The 22,619-nt window shown below is 45.0% G+C and overlaps 1 protein-coding gene across 1 annotated transcript in view; it reads left to right on the top strand.

Moving 5' to 3' along the window:
* Positions 1–22,619, top strand: part of SLC22A23 (solute carrier family 22 member 23) — a 114,291-nt gene that overhangs the window by 83,309 nt on the left and 8,363 nt on the right. Inside the window, 6 exon segments of the mRNA XM_075744952.1 lie at positions 1,096–1,223; positions 7,723–7,812; positions 13,450–13,552; positions 15,913–16,145; positions 18,789–18,821; positions 20,639–20,762. Coding sequence (XP_075601067.1) covers positions 1,096–1,223; positions 7,723–7,812; positions 13,450–13,552; positions 15,913–16,145; positions 18,789–18,821; positions 20,639–20,762 — 711 coding nt within the window.

Here is a 22,619-nt window from a genome sequence, read left to right as displayed (position 1 = left end):
TGGTTTCGCTAAGCTGTCTGCCAAATTGCATCAGCCTTAAAAGATAGTGCCGTAATGGTGCAATTGCCTGGTCCACTGCCCAGAAGTATAAGAACTGAGGCAGCACCCACAGCAAAGATCAGTGCTTTCTGAAGTAAATTTGAGCTTTATTAGGTATTTGAAGTTAAAATTAGTTGTTAATTTTTTTCTCAGGTCTTTTGGAAGATAAAAATATGCTTGGAGTCAGATCTGAAAGTTTACATATTTGTAGAAGTATGGGAGATTTTGTTTGTTTTAAGATCTACATACTTCTTTTGGTTTTGTATTAAAATAAACTCATTTAAAAAAAAAAAAAGGAAGAAGAATCAGTTAAACTAATGACTCAGGTGAATATCAGCACTTGAAGGAAACAACTGAATGGGAAATAAACTTCTTTATTTTGTAACTCTGTATGCATGTATATATTTTTAAGGCAACTCAACTAACATGATATTGTCTTTACTAGGGGAAACTTTTAGAGCAACAGCTGAATGTTGTCTGGAGCGTACGCAATACTGACCTGTAGAAAAGAACGGCTTAAAGCCTGCATATGTGGGAGAAGATTTTTGACGTGTTTAAAAATTAAAAAAATCTGTTCCATTATAATCCTAAAAAGTAATTGTTCTCTTTCCTTTCTCCATCTTTACAAGAGAATCCAAATCACTTCTGTCAGCTATTTTCCTTTTTTGGTCTGAATTACCGTGTGTTAACTGCAGATCTCATTCATTCCCTGCTTGGCAGCAAATGTCTATTGCAGACAGTGCTGCCTCCTTCTCCCACTTCTTTCAAAATTGTATTAACAATTACACAGAGCACGTAATATGTTATAAAATTCTAATATGTCCTATTTCTAGGTGATAGGATAGTTCCTCTATCATTTGTGAATCAGTGTAAAAGAAAATGTAATTAATTTGCACATTCTGAAACTTTTCCCTCTTATTTGTTTCGTAAGTGATTCTCCTGCTTTTTGAAAATAAATATGTAGCTCATGAACAGTTAAATGAGCAGCTAAACACAATCAGTTCTTCCTCTGACAGAAACTCGGAAGCGACCCTAACGTGTTTTCCATCTTTAAAGTATTTTCCCAGAGTCCCTTCGGTGGCTGATGGCTACACAGCAGTTTGAGGCATCCAAGGAACTGATCCTTCAGTTCACACACAAGAACAGGATGAACATGGAAAGCGACATCAAAGGAGTGGTGCCCGGTGAGTAGGACAGACGGACAATCACAAATCCCTCCGCTCTTCTCTAAAGGCTGCACGTGGCATTGCTGAGAGAATTAATCTATTTGTTGCCTGTAAAATCATCCCATTCATTCACTCATTCTGCTTTTCTTGAAAAACCATTCCAAACTCCAGCGCTGCGTTTAAAATTACTCGGCCTGTTGAACAGTCCCAGCAATTATAGTCTCATCTTGCAGTGCCGTATGCCTTTAGAGACGTCTCTTGAAGAATTTTGCCATGGCTACAGAGTGCACCTTCAGCCCTGCGTGCCTCTGGAAACCGTGTTTTTAAGGCAGCAGCTCGCTGGGATCCTGCCCATCACATAACACTTATTTTGTTGGTTTGGAGAAGCGGCAGCACTTGAACCCCCAATTCTAAAGCGCCAGCCCCATGGCAGACCTAAACCACGTTGCAGTTTCTCTTTAAAGCCTTCCTCCAAGAGCCATTTTGCTTTCTTTTCCGGCATCATCTGAGTGATGCTGCTCAGGGGATCGGGGGGAGGGGGCCAGCAAGTGCAGCGATAGGGTGCAGTTTTTAGTTGAGAGTCTAAATTACCCTTTCTTTGGTTTACTAATGCATTTAGAAAAAGCTGACTCCTCTTCTCACCAGCGTTGTCACTGAAGTAGCCGTGCTCCTGTCTCGCAGGGTGCTTTGCAGAGGAGACTCTGTGTGTGTGTGTGTGTGTGTGTGGTGTGTGTGTCTCTAATTACAACAAAGGGGAAGAGTTTCTGCATCTTCATCTCACCGGTGCACCTGTCAGATTTGGTTCAGGTTCCCCTCTTCCTTCTCCCAGGCCTGACGGTGCCCATAAACACCCATTTTGCACTGTCACTTGCAATCTGTATCAGACTACCCGCTAGTCAGAAAACAGTGGAAACGTTTCTTTCCCCCCCCTTTTCAAACCCCACTTACTCTGACCCCAGGGGCTGCAGGGAGACCTCACTAGCTCTGCCCACGGGTAGGGGTGATGCTTCCTGCGCTTGGCCGAAGGTCAGTGCTGAAGGTATCAGCAAGCACTGGAACAGACTTCATTCAGAATAGAAAAATGTCACCGTTAACATCAGTGCCTAATGAATTAAGTAGTTTTCATCAGTGAGGGGTGAAAAAAATCTGATTTGGGTCTGTGGTATTCATACCCCGGTCACCGCTGTGATTTCTGGTGCAGCTGGCAGACTGGTGTTAATTAGCTGGTTTGCACGTGAATTGTGCATCTGGGGTTACAGTTCCTGGATCTGCATCGTGCACAACATGGCTTTACAACGTAAATGCCATTTTTCTGGGAAAGTTCTGAAAAGCTGGAGGGTATGTGAACAGTCATTAACCTGGGGATCTCCATCCCCCCCTCCCACCACCTCCTTTTTGCAGATCTTCTGCAGAATAAGTGATGGATCTTGTAGAAAACTTATTCCTGAGGCAATTAAATGTCTCACACTTGGCCTTGGAGTTTCCCAACAAGCTCTGAATTTGGCTTTTCTCAGCCAGTCAGCTTCTTGAATTTGCAGATGAAATGAAATGTATTTTAGGGGAAAGAAAAAATAAATTACCTGAGTTTCCTTTAAGGAAAATGAAAAGATGCAACTGTGTGCTAGAGGGATTTGTTTAAGCCATGTATAATGATATTGTCCATGGAGGAGTGCTAAGTATCAAAATGGTTTTATGACTATTATTCGTGACTGATTACTTTTTCCAGCAGTTTCATGGTAGAGGTACATTCCTGTTTAAGGAGGGACTCCCTTTCATGTGGAAAACAGAGCATTATTACACACCTTGATGCTATGGATTCTCTGCCTGAAAATACATTTAGATATAGGCACTTGTCAGTACATTAACTTTTGCAGACTTAAAGTGATACAGAACATGGTCATTTCTGCGTCCTTGCTGATGCTGGATTTGTTGGGGATATCATTGGGGTTTTTTAGTATTTCTCCCCTCACTTTTTCTCTTTAAACTCTCTCTGCAGCCCCACACGTTAAGGCTTTCCTGACCCAGCTCTGGAGGGATGTTGTGTTTCTGAAGGGAGAGTAAGAGAGGAGTACTATCAAAAGGATGAAAAGAGCTTAACTAAAAATTTTGGAAGGACCTTCTCTCTCAATCTGGGTGCATGGCAGTGTTGATAGTCTGAGTGAGGACAGGAGAAAAGTCAAAATCCCAAATGAAGAATGTGATCAGACTGCAGGCCGTGTGAGTCAGTGGGACCCACTCTCAGTGGGTCTGTAAGCAGAAGAACGGATTTCTCTGATTTTGAGTGTTACCATCACATACCCGTAGTGGCTGTAGCAGGCATAAAAAGCTGGTACTTGCCTGGGAGAAAGGATGCCATTGAGCCTGATGCAGATATCCCCTATTTCCCCTTGATTCCATTGTTGAGCTTTCCTATCTGTGTGGAGGGGTTTTTGTTTGTGATTTGTTTTATTCTTTGTTTTGCATCTGAAAGGGCTGGAAACTGTTTTGCTGTAGTTAGGGGCCATTGTGTTGCTGTTGATTATTCTTCCCTGCGTTGTGTTGTGGTAACAGCCTCCTGTGATTGAATTACTCCCCATACATTTAAATGATAAACTGCTCACTTGCAGTCCCTTCCAGCTGGAAACCCCACTGTAATTTTACTCATACATACCAGTCAAATTAGTGTATCCTATATAACAGATCATTGCAGGAGTGGCAGTAGTTTCACATGTACCCATTTTGGCAGCTGATACAAGTTCCATAATAAAAAGAAGTAGCGTTCAAGTGGGTGAAGTATTTCTGGGATGGAAGAAAATGTAATTTTTTTCTCTTCTGAAGAATCGCACCATTCCCATCACCTGCTGAAAGTATTTACTGGTCTGTTTGGCCACACAGCCCATAGAGTAAAGTGCCACTAATCTTCTGTAAGGCTTTTTTGCTCCATAGGGTGCTGGCTCATATGTTGGGTGGGGGAAAAAAAGGAAGCAAAATTGATCTGCTGGTTTTGAATCAATCCGTAGGGTGAGTGAGAGCAGTTTGCCAGTGCTTTTCTGGAAGATGTCTGTGAAGAGAACAACTAAATGTCTGGACAGTGGTCCAGCTGCAGCCGAAAGGTCCAGCAGCTGTGGTAACAACTCCTGTCTGGAGAAAAGCACCACGGGCAGTTGATGGGCAGCGCTTAGCCAGCAAGAAAGTATGCTAAAGCCAGACAAGGGATGTTGATAAGGAGTCCAGAGAGTTGTAAATTAACGTTGTCCTTATCGTCTCAGCAACCTGCCCCAGGGGTGTAACTCAGTGTCTGTTGTTGGTTGCAAAACCAGAGGAGAGCTGCCCCCTCCAGAGCTTTAAGTGGCTTTATTTTTGAGTGAATGGTGCACCTTGTGATTTTTGGCAGAAATGATTACTCTTCATGAGGAGATTTTTGAGTTTATGTGGTCTTATTTTCTTCTCTAATGCTTAAGAAATCGAGGTGTGCTAGTTAGATCTGGCTAAATCATCCCTAATGTTTTGAGTCTCAAAATTTCACCAGTTGGCTCAACACTTTGCCTTCTTTTAGAAGCGAAAGTTTAAATTCATTTTTACATCAAGGAAATTGTTTTATCCAACTGCATATTGAAATGTCATTTGTAAAACAGGCTCGGTGAGATTTGTTGACAAAGATTTCGAAACATTATCCAAAAGAGTCAGCTTCAATCATGAGCAAATGAAATATTTTGATAATATTAATTCAGTACAGGTTTATCACTGCCAGTTTCTCCAAAAACTTCCCCATCTCTTCCCTGTTCCCCTGTGGAACAAGAAGCAAACATTTCAGTGCAGCTGCAGGACAGTTGTTTTGACCTGAGTGACATAAATGTCAAGGAAGCATGGAGATCTGTTCAAAGAACAGCAGAAAAGAGTGTTTAGGGGAATTGGAAATCCCAAAGTGCCAACTGTCCTTACACCTTTTAAAGGTGTGTTGTTTAGATGGGTTTCATTATTTAGGTAGGATGCGTGTTTTTAATTCGCGTGGGGCAGAGGGTCTGTTTGCTGGCTGGAACAAACGGACTGCTGCAAGCTGACCTGCGCTGCACCAGCACGCAGCCCTGCGCGTGTTTGGGTGTGCAGGGAAAGGCGCCGCTTGAGAAGCCGTGTCAGCACTCACCTGAGGGTCTCCATGGAAACCCACCCTTGTGCCATTCTCCTCCTCTTCCCCCCATGGTGGGAAACATTTTGATGTTCCTTAACAGAAAAATAACTGCTTGACCAGGCTGAATTACAAATCCCCCTTTTTTCTCACCTCCAGATGAAAATCAGAGTGCTCCTGTGGACAGAAAGGTTAGAGCTCTTCCTTGCCGAGGTTTCTTTCTAAGCTTAGAGAAAGAATATTAATGTAGTTACAGAAGTGGCCAGAAAAGATCAAGCATCCAAACAGATGCAGAGACTTTAGCATGCAGGACACGTTGTGAGGAGGAAGAAGGGGTACAGTGGTGACAAGTACAAGTGTGACAAGTGTGTGTATGTGTGTGGTTTTCAGTTAGGAAAGCTGTGGTTTTCAGGAGCTTTCTTTTTAATAAAAAAAAAAAAAATCATTCACCTTTCTTGCTACTGAGCAACATGCTGCCATGACTTTTATACATACGCTAGTTTCCTGTTTTGTTTTGCTATATATATTTTTTTCTCCTAAGCCTGAGGCTTGGACCTATGTACTTGCATGCTTTTTTTCTTTTTTTCATTGGGTAAATAGTAGAGGGAAGAGTGAAAAAGCCTTATGTCTGAAAGTCAGTCTCTTTCCCTAATAGGAGAGATTAACTCTCCCTACAAAGCTTTGCTCATATCTTTAGACAATCACATCTACAACTACGCTGCTGTTTTAAATCTTGTGGTAGATGAAGAGCCAGGTGTATTAGCTAGAGAAAGCAAGCAAGTTCCCTGGCCCCATGATATAGGTAACTGTGTGATGCTGCTACGTACAAACCTGCCAGATGTGTTGCTTTACTAGATCTTGTTTTGTGGTTGTTTAATGGTGCCAAACTTAAATATCCCATGCAAGTCCCGGAGGGCAGTCAGGTAAATGTGGGAAATTTAGTTAAAACAGTTCAAGGCGCTACTTGAAGGCGGCCTTTTAAGTCTTACAAAGGACTGTGTGTCAGCCACAGAGGTTTCCACCTCACACAAAACCAGCCAGTGATTTCTGTTCCCTTCTTGTATGTTAAATCAGCTTTCAGGAGAGGCTGGGTTTCTTCTGGTGGTCCCCTCTTGTCCAGGAGCAGGAACTGATGGAGTTTGTGCAGCTCTTTCAGGACATGCAATACATGACAAACAGCGAGTAACGAGAATAAAACTGATCAGTGTAAGTCCTCTTCTGCTGGCTAGGTCTACAGGAATGGAAGAGGAGAGTCCACGCGTGCCCTGAGTGTACCCCTGGCAGGGGCGGTAGTGACCTCTTGACGGTGACAGGTTTTGGAGGGGGATAGGGGAAAAAGGGAGTGCTCTACTGAAGACGTGCCTTTTGATGCCACTGCGAAAAGCCAGATATGCTAGAAAACTTTAAAACAAAAAAAAAAAGGAGGGGGAGGGGGTCAGCCTCTGTTTAAGTTTGAATGACTCCTCCTCACCAGTTGAGTCCTCTGCAGACTCGCTGGCCGCGCTCCAGCCCGTCGCAGCTGCTTTGTACCCGGCTGGCACACTGGCTCTTTGTCCGCAGCGCTACCTTTCCTCCCGGAGGAGCCGGCTTTATAGGGCAGGAACCGCGTGCGGAGGGCTGGCAGCAAGCCCTGGCGCTGCCGGCGATCCCCCGGCCCACGGGCACCGAGGGAAGAGGATGGATGAGTCTGGATGCAGATGTGAGAGGTTAGGACAGGAGACTTCGGGAACCAAGCGGATCTGGGCAGAGAACAGTAAGGGGGGACCACTGGACAGAGAAGTGGACAGACAAGAGAGGAAGTAAGAGTCAAAAGAGTTGTGGGAGCAAAGAAGAAAGATACTTGGAGGGGGCTAAGAGGGTCAAAGTCGACAAGGGACTGGGTGGAATTAAGAACTCTACAGGAAGAAGAAAGGAGAGCTAGAGCATGGAGACCAAAGGGGCTATGATCATTTGCTTCCCCCCTCTCTCCAGAACAAGCTGTCTAGCCTAAGGATTCAGTCTCAGCACTCTTCTCTTGTGAAATCCACTCCTAAAATGTGTGCTTCACCCCTCTGTACTCCCCAACTCACCCGCTCTGCCTGCTTGATGTTTCCTCCATAGCTCCAGCAGTAGATAGCAGCAATGCACGTGTAGGTATCTGAAACCTCCTGATGGCCCAGACGTGGCTCTACATAGTGACATTTGAGATGTTCTTTGTGTTGTTGGGTTTTTTCTTGGTTTGGTTTTTTTGTTTGTTTGTTTCTGGTTTTTTTCATGTTGGTAATGTTAGAAGAATGTAAACTTTCTGGGACAAGTCACGCTCTGGGAAATGCAAGAAGTCAGGTTGCCTGGGCAACCCTTGCTTGGCCTCCTGGCATGAAGGCGTGATGATACAGCCTTTAATAACATGATTACGACCTATTTTTTCCACAGGGCATAGGATGGACGAATCAGTGCATAGGATGGACGATGCTGTGGGAATGAAGCTGTTGTCTGTTCCTCATTTGTTGCAGAATTTGGAAGGTGTGTAGTGAATGAGGCAGAGGGTTGCAGAAGGAAAGAGGACAGTCTTGGGGAAATGAAGCTGAATGCCTCCTGAAGAGCTGTACTCATTCCATGTGTCTGCCAGGGATCTCCTTGTACAATGATGGAAATTTCCCTGGAATCAGGCTCTTCCAGTGCTGTCACTAATCACAATTTCTGTCTCTAGCATGTAATTCCGGGGCTTGATTTGCAGAAAGCTGGAGCATTTATATCTGCACCTACAAGGGCTATTGCTGCACGATTTTTCTCATTCTGGACACAATTCCTCTGTATTTTATCTCCCTGCCTGCAAAACAAGAATAATCTTTGTCCTTACTCTTACGAGAAGGTGGTGGGGATGAGTTAATTGGTATTTATGAAGTACATAATATTCTGACAGCACTGTAGGAATGTCTCTGAGGAAACCTATGATTTTTGTACTCACTGGGAGGTTTGGATAACAAGGCACATGTTGAATGGGATAGGTAGAGACATCATTAATAGCTGCCCATTTGCTGACTGCAGTGAGCATTCTGGGGGAAAAACTAATGTGTGATCATCTAATTAAGTGCTGTATCATAATGCATATGAGCAATTGAAGACTGCAACAGCAACGTTATGCCTGGCTTTTCCTATCTTTTTTTGAATGTAATTAGAAATACCGGATTGAAACAAATTATTGCAATCAGTCCTTTGCTATTATAGTCATCGAGTTATACAGTTGCTCTCATGAAATTAGCTTCATTTTAAATGCTGTTAGTATTTAAGTCCCGTGCTTTTGTTGGAAGGCTACTCCAGACTCCAAATTGCTCTTGTACCAGGGTACGTTTCAGCATTCAATTCAAATGCGCTATGGGTGTCCAGTTTCTTTCTCTTTTTTTTCCTTCCCATTTGCTCCTGTCTGTGTCTATCTTAATTTCTTTTCTCTTTTCCCACGCCTGTGAGCAGACAGCAGCCCCATTCCTTTGCTGAGCTGAAGTTCTCCTCTATCTCCTCTCCTTTTATAAGCAGGCTTGCCAAGGCTTTAGTTTCTCAAATATTGATGACCAGAATTGTAGAAGAGCACCAGTATTTCATTGTCTGAATTGCAAATACCTCATGGACACAACAGACTGGTGCCTTATAGTCACTTGTGATCAAGTATTATATAACCAAGTCCAACACAGTATTATCTTCCAGCAGAAGCATTTCCCATTAGTCCCTGAGTGTCTTACCATATATTTTGCATTTTTTACTTGCTTTTGCCATGCACGGTGTTGAGCTCGCCCAGTTCCCTCTGATGTGCCGTTTTTGTGTTGTACTGCTGGCAGTGCCTCACTTTGTTGCCAGCAAACTTCATTGGCACATTCCCAAGGTTTGCGCCAAGCTCCCTAGTGAGGTTATTAAACTAGGTTTCTTTTTCTGAGAATAAGACGAGTCATCCCACCGCTAACCTCCTGCCATCCGCTTGTGATTTCCATTTTACTACCCCTTATTGCTGTCTGCCCATCAATCAGCTTCTTACCCACCTCATAATTTCTGTATGTGACTGGATAGCCTCCAATATTCCTTTACTATTAGGCTTTTGAAAAATACAATGTGTCAGGCCGCTAGTCCTCCACAACAAAACAAAAAAAAAAAAAAAAAAGAGAGAGCAGAAAGGGAGATCATGGAGACCGAAATCTTGGAAGGTAGAAATAACCCTGCATACCAGTAACTCAGTGCTGCTGAGAGTAAGTTGCTTTGGCTCTGCATTTCGGACCAATCTACCTCCTGCTGCAGAGCTGTCGTGCTCCGGGGATTGACTGAGCCTCTGTGCTGGGCTTCCATAGCTCTTTTCATCTTCAAAGAGCTACTGACAGTATCGTTTAGCAGCCAGGAAAATGCAGCAGAAGTCCATCACCACAGGACACTTGTCACTTTGGACATCCTTTTTCGGTAGCTTGATTTGAGCTTTGTCTATTTTGTCTTTGCCAAGTGATGCGGAGATGGGTGGCTTCATCTGAAGGCTTGAAAGATACTGTCTGATTTTGAAAGCCGTGCTCCTGAAAGGCAGAGGATCCCACGAGAATTCAGCAGTGTTGGGAGCTGGAAGCTGGTAGGGTTCTCCTCCCTGTGAGACTTTTAAAGTCTCCCAATGAATAGTTTTAATTTCCACTGAGATATAAAGAGTTAGCTTGTTGACAGTTTTCCTACCGAGTCCCTGAATAGGAAGCCTAGAGTGTGTGTGGGCTCCAGAGTATGGGAAAACTCGTAATGGGCCTCTGAGTAAATGGATAAAAATATTTTTTATTTTCCACTCTTACCCTTCTGGTAAATCAGTCAGAATCGAAACATTTAATGCAAATTTCTTCTGAACTGATGACTTCAGTGCAAAACCAAAGAGTAAGTTGGGGGTAGGGGGAGTTTTCCTGATGTTATTCCAGTAACTGACAGAGCAATCGTTTGCTTCCTTGGGGTTTCAATAGGCATTGGCTTGACTTCTCTTTTAAGATCTTAACGTTGACCTATGAAGTCCAGACAGCCTAAGAGCTGTCGCTCTACTGATGCCTGTCGCGGTCAGTCAGAGCAGGTCCTTCCGTGCAAGCGAGCTACCTCCAAAAACAGCAGGCCTCTTAAATTAGAGCCATTTCTGTAGGTGATGACAATTTTGCAAGTCACACAGCTTATTTGTTGCTATCTGAATGATATTTTGATTACTGTAAATGATTGATTTTGTGGTAGGGTTGTTTGGTTTGTTGGGTTTTTTTGAGAACATCTGAGTGGTATATATAGAAGTAAAGGATGGAGAAAGTTGTCAGAAAGACAGATGGTGGTGGAGACTTGGGGAGTGTCATTCATCTGAAGCAGGTGACTTAGATTTGGAGTTTTAACACATCGTAGAGAGATGGAGGAGTAAATAGCTGGTAGAGCCAGAAGGCTTTCAGTAAAAAGTCAGGTGCTGTTTGCATTCTTTGGTGTAAGGTTCGAGGCCAGATTCTTTCTTTTCCTTTTTTTTTTTTTTTTTTTCTTTAATCCTTGTCATGCAGCTACATCTGGAGTCTCTTTCGGGACATTTTCATCTGATGAGGCTGTGTATTCATGGAGCATAACCCCCATCAGAGCAGAAGTAAGGGTCCACTGGAGACCGCTGCATGCGGCAGGGTAGAGAAGGGGTGAAATCCCCCTCGTGTGGGATCCTCGCTGCAACCGAAGCAGAGGAAGTGTTTGCCACTTCATGTAACCCACAGGCTAGCCATTGCTTGAGGGTAGAACAGCAGTTCAGTGAAAAAAACACTAAGGGGAATTAGTTTGGAAGGACTGATTTATAGGAAAGGTTAAAAGGGGGCCTGAGTGCATGCGAGAAGGACGTGTGACAGCAAATAAAGAACATGGACTGTAGCAACCCCTAATATATGAACAAGGCAGGAGTGGAGGGTAAAATAATGTTTGGCTCCAAAGAGAAGCGTAACCAAGATAAGCGTCGCTTCTCTTCATTTTATTAAGTTGTGGCTCAATAAAGCACACATTGACAATAAAATCTGCTTTCTCTTCCCAAAGAAAAAAGTAAAAGTGACTCTGAGATACAAAAAAAACCCATAGTAAGAAAATTCAAAGAATATGGCATCAGGGGCTCTCCTCTTCTGATGGAGGAGGAGATGTTTAAGTTTGACAGGCTGGATCTGGTTGTTCTTAGTTTGAGAGTGAACCCTTATGTCCTCATGAAATCTGTGCAAAGTGTGTTGTTTGGGTAGTGATTTTCATTGTTGCCCTTCAGCTGAAACAGTAAACAGTCATCAACAGCTTTTCAAACCCTCGTGCAGCTTCTAGTGCTTGCTTTGACTTTTTCACTGTAGAAGGTTTTGGCTTGGTCTCAATTATAGGCTTTATAGCGATGTTTTATCTAACTGCTTCAGTTGTTCTGAATTATTTTATTCCCACTTACTCCTTTCCAGAATCTTGCTACAAAGATAATTTTGACCTTGCTCTTTGAGATTAGGTACCATCTTTTTTTATTGCTTATTTTTTTAATATAGCCCTGATCCATTGCTGAGCCTGCTGAGCGCTCCTGTAGTACAAATATTAATTTGACCAATTTCCTCTTTTGCTCCACTTCTGGTTTTATGCTTTTGTGAGCTTCATGCTGTGTAGGTTCTGGGGAGAAATTGATATTATCAGGTAGGAAAGAAAGTAGTATGGCAATATTCTACTTAAATCCAATCATTAATGTAAAACACCCTTTGCTGCTTTTCTCAGAAGCATTCCCTGTAGTTAGTCTAGATAGAAGACCAGGAGTGACCTGTGAGCAGTGAATAGCTCAAGTATTTGCATATAAATAGTGGAGGGGTTTATTTATTATTTTTATTATACAATTTTCAAATAACAGCAGAAAAATGTGTCCTTTGTTTTGTTTGTAAATTAGGGTGATTTATCTCATTTCTTTCCCTGGAGCTTGCTTTTATTTTTCCCTGTCTTGCATATCTTAAAGAGATTGCTATTCAGTGGAGTAAGGCAGAGGTCGAGGCAGGCCAGTGCGGACGACTGAGGACACCCGGGCTAATTGTGTATGCACGAGGGGAACGGATGCACGGTCCAGAACGTGGCCACGCTGCCGCCTTCAAAAGCAGCCAGTCTAGAAAGCAGCAGTACAAGTCTTTGCCCTAAAAACCAGTCCTAGCTCATACTCTTGCAGTGCATCATTTTTGTGACACTTCCTTATAGCTACAGCTTCTTCCGTTTTTACTGGACTTTACGCTCTTGCAGCTGTCTCACTGATCCTGTAGCTTGGAAACATTGGCTTCATTGGCATGCTTAGGTAGGTGTTCAAGCTCTAACCTAATGATATTTGGGAAGTAAGCAGTGCCCTTCTTTTTTTTTTTTTTTTTTTTTCTTGTCCTGTGCCAACAAGAATATCAGATGCAATACCTGTGAGGCTTATGTGTTACTGTAGCATTGCAAAGAAAAGTTAGCTTGCAGCTGCCCAGCACTTTAAGAACATGGTGAGGTTTTAATTCTGAAATGCAAAGGTGTCGCAGCTGATGACACCCAAAGATTTTGCTTTAAAGAAATCTCTCCTGTGTAGGACATCCATCAGAACAATTTAAAATATTTGAAAGGGGTGGGGGGAGAAGAGAATGAGCTGGCATAGTGTTCTAGCCACTTTTCTGAAACCCAGATTCGAACAAACCTCAAAAGATTACCATGAAAAATGAGTTTGAGCTCCAGTCCTTTCCATAGCTTTTCAAGTGTGCATTGCAGAAATGCAACAGGTCTCATAAGAGAGCGAAGGGACCCTCTTTGAGAGCAGTCCTGCTTGTGGGGGTTTAAAAATTCTCAGAATCCTGAAATTCTTCAGGAAATATTATATCACGCTTGCTGGGACCAAGCTCCATACTGACCCCATTCTACATAAACACTTTGAACTGGGGGAAGGTTTGGGGTTTGAAGGAGTTCTTGGGCAGTTCTTCAATCCCGAGAAGGTTAAGGGAAGCCTGGAAGAAAAGGAGGAACCTGAGGTGGACTTTAGGCAGGTTGTTCAGTGTTTTTATAGCTCCTGTTAGTGTAACCAATAGTGTCCTGCTCTCCAGAACATTCCTCAGAATATCTGTAGTTCACAAGCGAAGCTTCTCTGTCTCATTCTCCCCAGTGAAAGAATAATTTTGATTTGATTTGTTTCAGAGCTGGAAAAGGAGATCACCAGGAGACCGAAGAAAGTCTGCATTGTTAAAGTGGTGGGAACCAGGAACCTGTGGAAAAACATCGTAGTATTGTGTGTGAACTCGTAAGTCCGATCTCTTTCTGTTTGAATAGTTGTGTGGTTGGTGAACTGGCAACAGTAATGGGAATTGATGGGGGAGCTCCTCTGTTTCCTAGTGTGGGACCCTTCACCAGTGTCTTTGATAAATGATCCTGGAAAAACACCAGCTGTTGCAAAGAACTATTTTTTATGGCAAATGTGGAGGAAACCATTGGCCCTTTCAGGCAGCAGCACCACGTGTCTTCTCCCGTGTCGTGCTGCAAGTGCATTGCTTTCGCCAGTGGTCTCACAGATCTCGCACGCTGCGTGCTGGTACATGCTCACGCATGCAGACATCTGCTGCTGCCATCCTGGGTGGGATTTTTGAAACCATTCATGCCACAGGAGCACAAGTTCGAGTTCTTTACATCTGATATGCCTGCGTTGCGGAGGAAAATGTTGCTTGCCAGTAAATACAAGCCTGCTCCCTTGTATAACAGCTGTCCTTGATAGGTCTTCAAAAGCAGGTTACAAAGTGCTTCAGCTCTCCCAAGGCATGCACAGGGCATGCAGGGACAATGTGCTGTCTCGCACAGAGCAATGTGGTGCCTGTGTCCTAGGGCTTCAGCTTGGACATGCCTATGTGGGCAAAACCAGGCGTCTGTCTCAGAGTTTTGCAGGTTACAGGCTCTGAGACCTTCTGTCCAAAACTGAGCACCTTGTAAAGAGGAAATAGATGGGCTGCAAATTTAGCCTCTAACCAAATCAGACTTCTGGGGTGGCAGCAGGGGTGGATTTTCTAATTTTTCTGTCTTATAACATACCTATTTTTTTCAAATGGGATGTGGGGAGAAAACTGGAAATCCTCCATCTTCTACTCTCTTTAGCAGTACATCGTGCTCTTGTGGCTTTTTCTTCATCGTTTCAGGGCCCTACTCCGCAGCCTTCACTCCTGTTAGCAGGCACATGAATCAGTCATAGCCCAGAGAGGGCAGCCCCTGTGCTGGGCAGATAGTCACCCAGAGGCACGTGGGCTTCAAGGCTCTGCCTCCAGCACAGCAGTTGCAGAAACAACTCTGGTTTTATGATTTTGTGTCTCTCTCCCACCTACCAGTGGGTGACTCCCTCTGTTCTGAAACAGTATTTTCCTCTTAGGCTGAGCTGGTAGATTTAATAGCCAGCGTTAATTGTATTTGTGAAAAACTTTTACATGGGGAATTCTCCCGTCCTCCCTCTATCTTTTTAATTACACACACTTGGAAATTCCCTAAACCAGAAATAGGCAGCCCAAAGAGTGACTTCTGGCAATAGCACACAGAGGCTGTTTGCTGTCCAAGTACAGCGTGAAGCAGATGTGTGTTTGAGGAAATAGCTTTCATGTTTGTTTTCAGGGGGTGGAAAAAAACTCACTATTTAATTTTAATTCTGTTATTCCTGTTAGATGAGGATGTGCTGAATTATAATAGCATGGAATATGGAGAAAGAACCTTTTGCAGGGAATGATGAGACATCAAGGGAGATAAATGTATTTAGTTTTAAAAGCAACTGTTCTGAGCTGCTCAGCAAGTTAAGATAATAGAGTAATTCCTGGGGAAGCAGGCTGGAAAGCAAAGTCCAAGTGATACATTAATTTAGTTTACAGGTCACGGCCTAAATAACAACTTCAGCAAGTGTGTTTGCATGCATGGAAGAAAGAGAGAGAGAAGATACACGTGGTTAACTCTGCCCTCTTATTAAATATTGTTTTGTTGATTAATATTTCTCTTATGGGAGGAGTCAGTTATAATCTAGATATCCAAAGCAAATGACATTCCTGCGTAACAGCAAGTACTTGCGGTAGGTTTTTATCAGGGGGAATGTGTTTGGTATTGGGCATGTGTTTTTGAACTACAGCATCAGTGCACAAGATCACAAGAGAAATTCCCTAGGCCCTGGGCTGTCATGCACTCAGCGACTGCGTATTCCCCCAACCGTTTATACCCAGTTTATACTGACAGCGCTTCAAATTCATGACGTTCAGGCAGATAGAGGTGTATCAGTGTAATGTAACTGCCATTCATTTTTTGGAGACCTGGGTCTCTGCCTGCCGCTCTGTCAGGCACAATTAATTTGCAACGTGAGGTTTGTCTGGTCTAAACACCCAGGACAGGAGGCTCATGCCAGCAGCGGTGTTTGTGCTGTGATGGGGGCAGTTGGGAGCACTGACTTCCCCTAGCAGCTCTGCTGCAGTTTTGCACCATGTCAGGGGTGATGCTGGGGCTTCTCGTTCAACTTCTGTACCTCCATCTCCCTTTCCCCCCCTTCCCCCCCTTCCTACGTTAACGTGTTCCTACGTTGAATTACGTTGCAGTGCATGGCTGCCTTCTCAGCCATGATCCCCTCTTGCCCTCTCCCGTTTCCCCTAGGCTGACTGGTTACGGCATACACCACTGTTTTGCAAAAAGCATGATGGGGCACGAAGCGAAGATGGCGATCACCCACAACTTCTATGCGGACTACTACACCATGGCTGGGATTGCGCTGGCATCCTGCCTGGCCATGTGCCCGGTGGTCGGGTTTCTGGGGAGGAGAGGAGGACTCCTGCTTTTCATGATCCTTACAGCTCTGGCATCGCTTCTGCAGCTGGGCCTTCTCAACTGTAAGTTGGAGACGAGAGCTTTTCAGGACACAAGGAGTTTAACATGCAAATAAGGGACCAGGAAATACTAGCATTTCCTTTGCCTTTCTCAGGTTTGACATGCCATACACCTGCTTAGTTTAAGAAGATGGATTCGTTTGAAGGATTCCCCAAACACTTGTTGTCTTAGGTTCATTAACAAAAGGCATTGTGTTCTGGATGAGTCCCCGTGGAGAAGCTCGTTGAGCATTGGTGCTGCTTCTAGGGCTGTCACTTAAAAAAAAAGCAAACAAAAAACGCTTTTAATTTTATTTCAGTGAAATAGCCTCTGGGGAAAGAGCTGGATAGGGATTGGGAAGGGAAAACTTTCCCCTTGAATCTGCTTCTCAAATGGCCTCTAAACCAAACAGATGTTAAAACAGTAGGTGTATGTCCTCTGCCCGCTCTAAGCATCTTGCTACGTGTGAGTAATGTACCCGTATCATGGAAATATGCAGCTGAGAGACCCTACTTTTAATACGATATGTATGTATAGTCCATGTGAATGTATACACGTGATTTTGTGAGGTAACACAGTTTTTTAAACGGGTTGTTCCTGCCAAAAGCAAGAATGTCCCACCTCCTCCTTTGCAGGTGGCTATCTTTCTCAGGCCCTTTTGAGCTGTTTCAGCTATTAAAACTACTACAGAAATATTCCCTTTCCTTTTTTTATTTTATTTTTTTGTCTTAATTTTCTGATGGTTCAGGAAGTTGAACTTCGTGGATCAGAGACGTGTTGAAGCAGAGGGAAGGTGGGATGTGCTTTGCCACTCTGACAGTTGCCAACCATTAGACCTCTGTCCCATGAAACCTCACCCCAAGGAACGGGGAAGAGGATTGAGACGTGCTTTGGACAAACTGGATGTGAGACGAACACCAGAAGGCTCGTTGTTGCTGGTTTTCATTTCCAAGTTTAGGAGTAATTAAGAACTTTAATGAGAAAACGTTTTTTGCATTGAGGATAGAAAGTTTTCACATTCCTGCATGCTGAAGGCAGCCCCAAGCCAGCAAGAATTGTCCATATTTACAGCCCGTGTTTCCTGAAAGCGTTTACTAATTTAACCTTTAACGAACACGCTATTTGTGGGAGTGCAGGAGGGAAACAGGGAACCTCTTTCATGACATGGAGGAAACTCCAACATCACGTGTGTTTGCTCCCAGCTTGGCACAGATGCTCACATTCCCTTTGAGGACACGTTTACCATGCCCAGCAGTCCCGGCTGAGAGCGGGAAAAGCCCCCTGGCCCCATCTCATCCCCAGCCCGTTGGCGGACTGCGACCATTCGCTGTGCATGTGTGCGACCTCCCAAAACTCCATGCTCTTGTGGTGGCGTCCACCAGGGTTTCTCTACACTAGATTTGTCTAGTTGTTTTTTTTTCAGGAAGTCAGACCTTTTTTGAGGCTGTTGAGGTAATAAACATGCAATTGCTTAGTGGAGAGAAAGTGTGCCAGAGCCATTAGTCTGCTCCAGAGCCATGAAAATCTGGTTGCAGTTTTTGAGCAACAACAAAAAAGGGGTGAGGGAGGTGGGGAGGAACACCCTGTAGAAATCATTACAACCTTTTCCATAACAGGTTCAGGTGGTTTTGCGAGCAAAGTTGCTAAAACTAAGAGCAGCCATGGGGTCTAGATGTGTTCTGCTACGTTGGCACCTAGGCTTCTCTCAATATTGTGCACCCATCGGCCTTCCCCACTCTGCCCTCACCCCTTTGTGAGAAGAGGAGGGAAAGGCAGCCTTGAACTTCAGAGCAGCTCATCTCCCGCAGCTCTAGCCCGTGCCCCCCTTCTTCCTCAGAAGAGCTAGACAGTGTTTTGAGAGAAGCAGTGACCCTGCTGATTATGAAATCTGTTACAGCCTCCTGCGTGTTTTAGCTTAGCATAATTTGTGTGTAATTAGCAAATGAAATCAGAATTTGAGGAGGAGGCTGAGAGAGGGAGAGAGGTATTCTCCATCAGCAGCAAACCCACGGTGGACTTTGAGGCTTGCTGTGTTCTGCCCTTCCTCCCGACCTCGGGGCGTCACCTGGGATGTCGCAGGAGCCTGGTGGGAGGTCACCAGCAAAACTGCACCCAGCTCGTGCCGCTCGTTGTTGCTGCCCAGTACTGCCATGCACTCCTTTGCAGCTAGGACGCATGGCACCCAGTGTGACACGTGGACCGCTAGCTCAGGGTTTTGGCGAGGAAGACGTCTCCCAGAGTGCAACAGTGCTGATGCACAGGGTTTTGCTCTCTAACTAAAGATCTGTTGGCCATTACCTTGGGGCTGCAGCAGGACAGTTTCTCTTCTCCCCCTTTGCTAACATCAAAGAGGTCTTTGTGTTAATCCCAGTGGTAATTCTGAGGCTCTTAAAAATGCTTTACCACTGCATTTGTTATCACTGCCTCGTTAGCATGCTGTCCTCCAGCTGAAAGGGGCCTGGAAATGCCATGTCCTATCTGGTGGCCACGGGAAAATGTGCCAGTCACGGCATGGGAAAGAGGTGTACGGGGCTGGGGACTATGCGGGATTTACCTTTTTTCTTTTTCTTAGTATAAATTGCATATGTAACAACAGTATGTTCTTGTTTTCTCTCCCTTTCTCTTTCATTTTCATCTTACTCTACTTTCTATGGTCTTGGATCCAGTGATCGGAAAATACAGTCAACTTCCAGACTCAGGTATGGTTTACAGATGGGCCTGCATCACGCAGGAAGCACTCCCCCAGGAGCGAGCGGATCTGAAAGGCTGCGGCAAAAGCACCCAGAGTGGAGCTGCTGCCGCAGAGGAGTGCAGGGGGAAAGCCCCTTATACAGTGCCTTGAAACCCCGCTTGTGGGCAGGCCTCTTTGTTTACATGCAGTTGCTTGGTGTAGCATCCCCTCCACATATTCTGACCTGCTTCTGCATGTCAAGAGACAGTGCAGAGGTCCCTTGAGGTTTATTTTTAGATATGGGGCAGTGCTTCCTTTGAAAGTCTCCTTCTCACAAAGCAATGTTCCTACTTTGGTCTTTTCCATAAAGGTCTGAGATGCCAAAGTCCCTTCTGATAAGGGGACTTAGACACTGTAGAAAGTACTTCCTTGGGCACCTTATCCCAGCCTGAAGTACTCTAATAGCAATGCGGTGACAGGCAGGAGAACAAACCCTACCTTTCTGTGTTTGATTTAACAGACCTGTCCTTGCCCAGCTGTTCCAAGGTCGGTTCTGCTGAGCAGTTGTGACTCCCTGCGGGGTCAGTGGTGCAGCTTCACCCACTATGCAGGAGGTGCCAGGGCGCCTCAGAGACCTGTAGTTTGCAAGGTGCCGCACTCACATCCCCGTCTGCTGGCAGTATTTGCCCTCTCCCACAGACTTGGGGTGCATTGCAGAAAGGGCTTAGCCCTGAGCAGGCAATAGCACGCTTCAGAAGTTGTAACCTAAGAGCTCCCAGATACCTTTTGCTCTCTTGAGAGCTGATGTATTCAGCAAGAACAAAAGCAGGCATTACTTTTTGTTGAATCCATACAGAGAGCGTACCTGCTTGGGACTGCACGCTGGTGAGCAGCCCTTTCTCGGGACAGATCTTGGGACCTGGCTGTAGGAAGGTTGGGGGATGTTTGCTGCAAAGCTCCAGTCCTTTCCTCAGCGCTCCTATGAGGCAGGATGTGTTCCCCTCGTACGGCGCAATAGTCTCTGTGAACAACTTGGCCTCCTCACTGGCCATGACGTACAACCCTGGGTCAGATATCCCACCCCTGCCCGCAAAAGGTGGTGGGCAGGGATTAAGCAAGGGATTTGTCATCATCGAGGCCAGGAGACAGTTTCCTTGAGCTTTGTTTAGCTTTACTGGGGTTTCTCCCTATGCTTGACAGACACTGTTTGCTCTCAGAAACCTTGCTGCCATCCAGCCGTGAAATGATGGAGCAAACAGCCTCGCTGGACACGGGTGCTTAGGGGAGTGCTTCACCGTCCTTGGCATCAGCTTTTCTCGCCCAGAGTTGTCAGGCGAAGGCTGTCAAGCCGGGGGTTACGACAGAGTTTACAGACTGATCACGTGCAGGGGCTTAGCATGGAGATGGGAGCACTTCTATTTCTTTCCCTGCTTGTCCTGCGAGCCTCTCTGGTGCCTGAGCCACCGAGCTGTACCAGATGTTTGGCAGCTTGATGAACACTGCCTGCCTCCGCTTGTCTGTCAAATGTGGGAGGGAAGTGGCTGGTGCCTAAAAGACTGCCCAAAGATGTGTTTTTTCTTGGGTTTTACCTTTTTGTGGTGGCTGGGCGTAAATAATTCGGAGATTGCAGCTATTTTTGGCATGACATTATGATTTTTTTTCACGTATGTTTGTGTGACGAGTGCTTTGGGAATGGATTTTATAAATACCAGTTTTAAATTAGTATTACAAAAATGACTCAAATTCTTATCTAGGGAGAATGAGTAACATAAGCCTGTTTTCTTGTTTTCTTCCTTGGAAGTTTGGCCTCATTCTCACTTTTTATGAACACGCTCGTCTTGACAGGTATGAGTGACAGCGTCAAAGACAAATTCTCTACCGCGTTTTCCATCGTGGGTATGTTTTCTTCGCATGCCGTTGGAAGCCTCAGCGTGTTCTTCTGTGCTGAAATCACACCCACAGTAATCAGGTGAGACATTGGAGCCCCCTTCTTCACGGCATGGGGGAGAAATTCTCCTCCTTTCATTAATAACTGACTGTGTAACTGTACGCATTGTATGGGAGGGGAAATCCCCCACAACTGGAGACCTCGCAGCAATTTTCGGGCCGCTCTTCAATTTATTGTCGCTGCAGTCAGTCTGCCCAAGTAAACGCCTGTCTGTAGACAGAGAGGCTTTGTTTCCGCTGGCTCCACCTTGTGTCCCATCGTGGTGAGTATCAGCAGGCCAGGCATCGCACGAGTGGCGTTGGTTTGCAGTGCGGTACCGTCTTAACCGCCTAGCTGAACCAGGTCGCGCGGTTGAACCGTGTTATTGCTTCGCTTACTCTGCTGGATTTGTGCAAGCGGCGACCGTGTGAGTTTACGGCTTGATATTAAAAGTGAAATTCCACGAGTGTGCAGACAAGGACGTAGGTGCAGGCAATCCCTGCATCTGTATGGCAGGCTAATCGGGCCAGCTATCAGGGTGCTTCAGTGGAAAGGAGGGGTTGTGGCATGTGGTGTTAAACACTTTTTGTGAGCACGGGTGCTCTGAGAGTCTGCAGTCCTGCCGCTCCTACAGCACCAGTGTGAGGGGTCTGCCTTTATTGCAGATAAAGTAATCTTTCTCTCTGCACCCAGATCTGTCTTAGCAGAGGCTCACAGTTTTTCTAAAGAGGAACGCTTTTGTCCTGGGCAATAGTAGAAATCAGGCAGATGATCTTCGCTGGACAGCTTCCCATAAAATGTTTTTGTATGGTCAGGTTTTTGTACCATTTTATGTATTCACTGTTATTTTTCATAGCACAGAAGTTGTGCTTGTGTTCTGGATCACGCGTTCACCAATGCCACAGTCTGCCCTGACTCCATTGAATTTCCCAGGAATGTAGGTCGTATGGGTGGCAGGGAGAAAGGATGGAGGGAAGAGGATACTTTTCCTTTTTTTCCCCCCCCCCCTCCAAATTATATGTCTTTTCAATAACTTTGCAAAAGTATTATAGCAAAACTGTCAGCTGAGTAGCCACAGTCTCCTTGATCCATGGCCTTTTCTTCCAAGCTATCTGACTTTGTGAATGTATTTTACAGATAACATTATTTCCACAGGGAAAGGCAGTGTGAATGGTGAGGAGATTATACAGCAGCCCAAAACCACTAACGGATATTTACTTATGCGCATGTCAGTCAGTTTGGTGTTTTCATGCTTCTTTAATTTTCTCCTTGTCTCTGTTTGAAAGGCATATAGATAAGGACGTGGACACATCAATCAGAAGAGAATCTGCCGAGTAGGGTCAGATGTGCAGTGTGAACTTAACGAGTTTTTTTCTTTAAATCACTTATGTTGCTACGGGACAAAACCCTGGCTGGGAGCCAAAATTCTGCTTCCCCTGATGATGCTGGGTGACCCCAGGCGAGTGACAATAGCTGGATAGGTCTCCGGGTCCCCATTTATTGATAGGGTTGATGACACTCTGCAGTGCTTTGCGGTCCTACGGCCATGAAGCTCTTGATAAGATGCGCTCAGGACTGTAATTAGTAGGTGGAGCTCAGGAGGGCATATAAACCTGTCTCGGGCAGAGGTGTGGTTAAGCTGCCTTGTGTCTTGCGTTTCAGTGGCTGCTCCCTCATAAACTGTTCTCCAAAATAATGCCTCAGATGCCATTTAGTGTTTCAGACCATCTTAATATGCTATTGGTTGAATCTCGAGAAACTTTAAGGGAAAGGGAGGCAGAGAGAGAGCTGGGGCTGTCTGTGGGGTTTCCCTGATCAAATCCTTTACCTGTAATCCCCCATGCCTGAGGGGGGAGAACAGCGCTGCCATTATTGGGGTGGCAGTGACACGATGAGCAA

Source organism: Balearica regulorum, chromosome 2 (assembly GCF_011004875.1).
Source record: "Balearica regulorum gibbericeps isolate bBalReg1 chromosome 2, bBalReg1.pri, whole genome shotgun sequence".
NCBI classification, from domain to species: domain Eukaryota; kingdom Metazoa; phylum Chordata; class Aves; order Gruiformes; family Gruidae; genus Balearica; species Balearica regulorum.
Note: the sequence above shows the minus strand (reverse complement) of the source record. Positions and strands in the feature narration are given on the sequence as shown.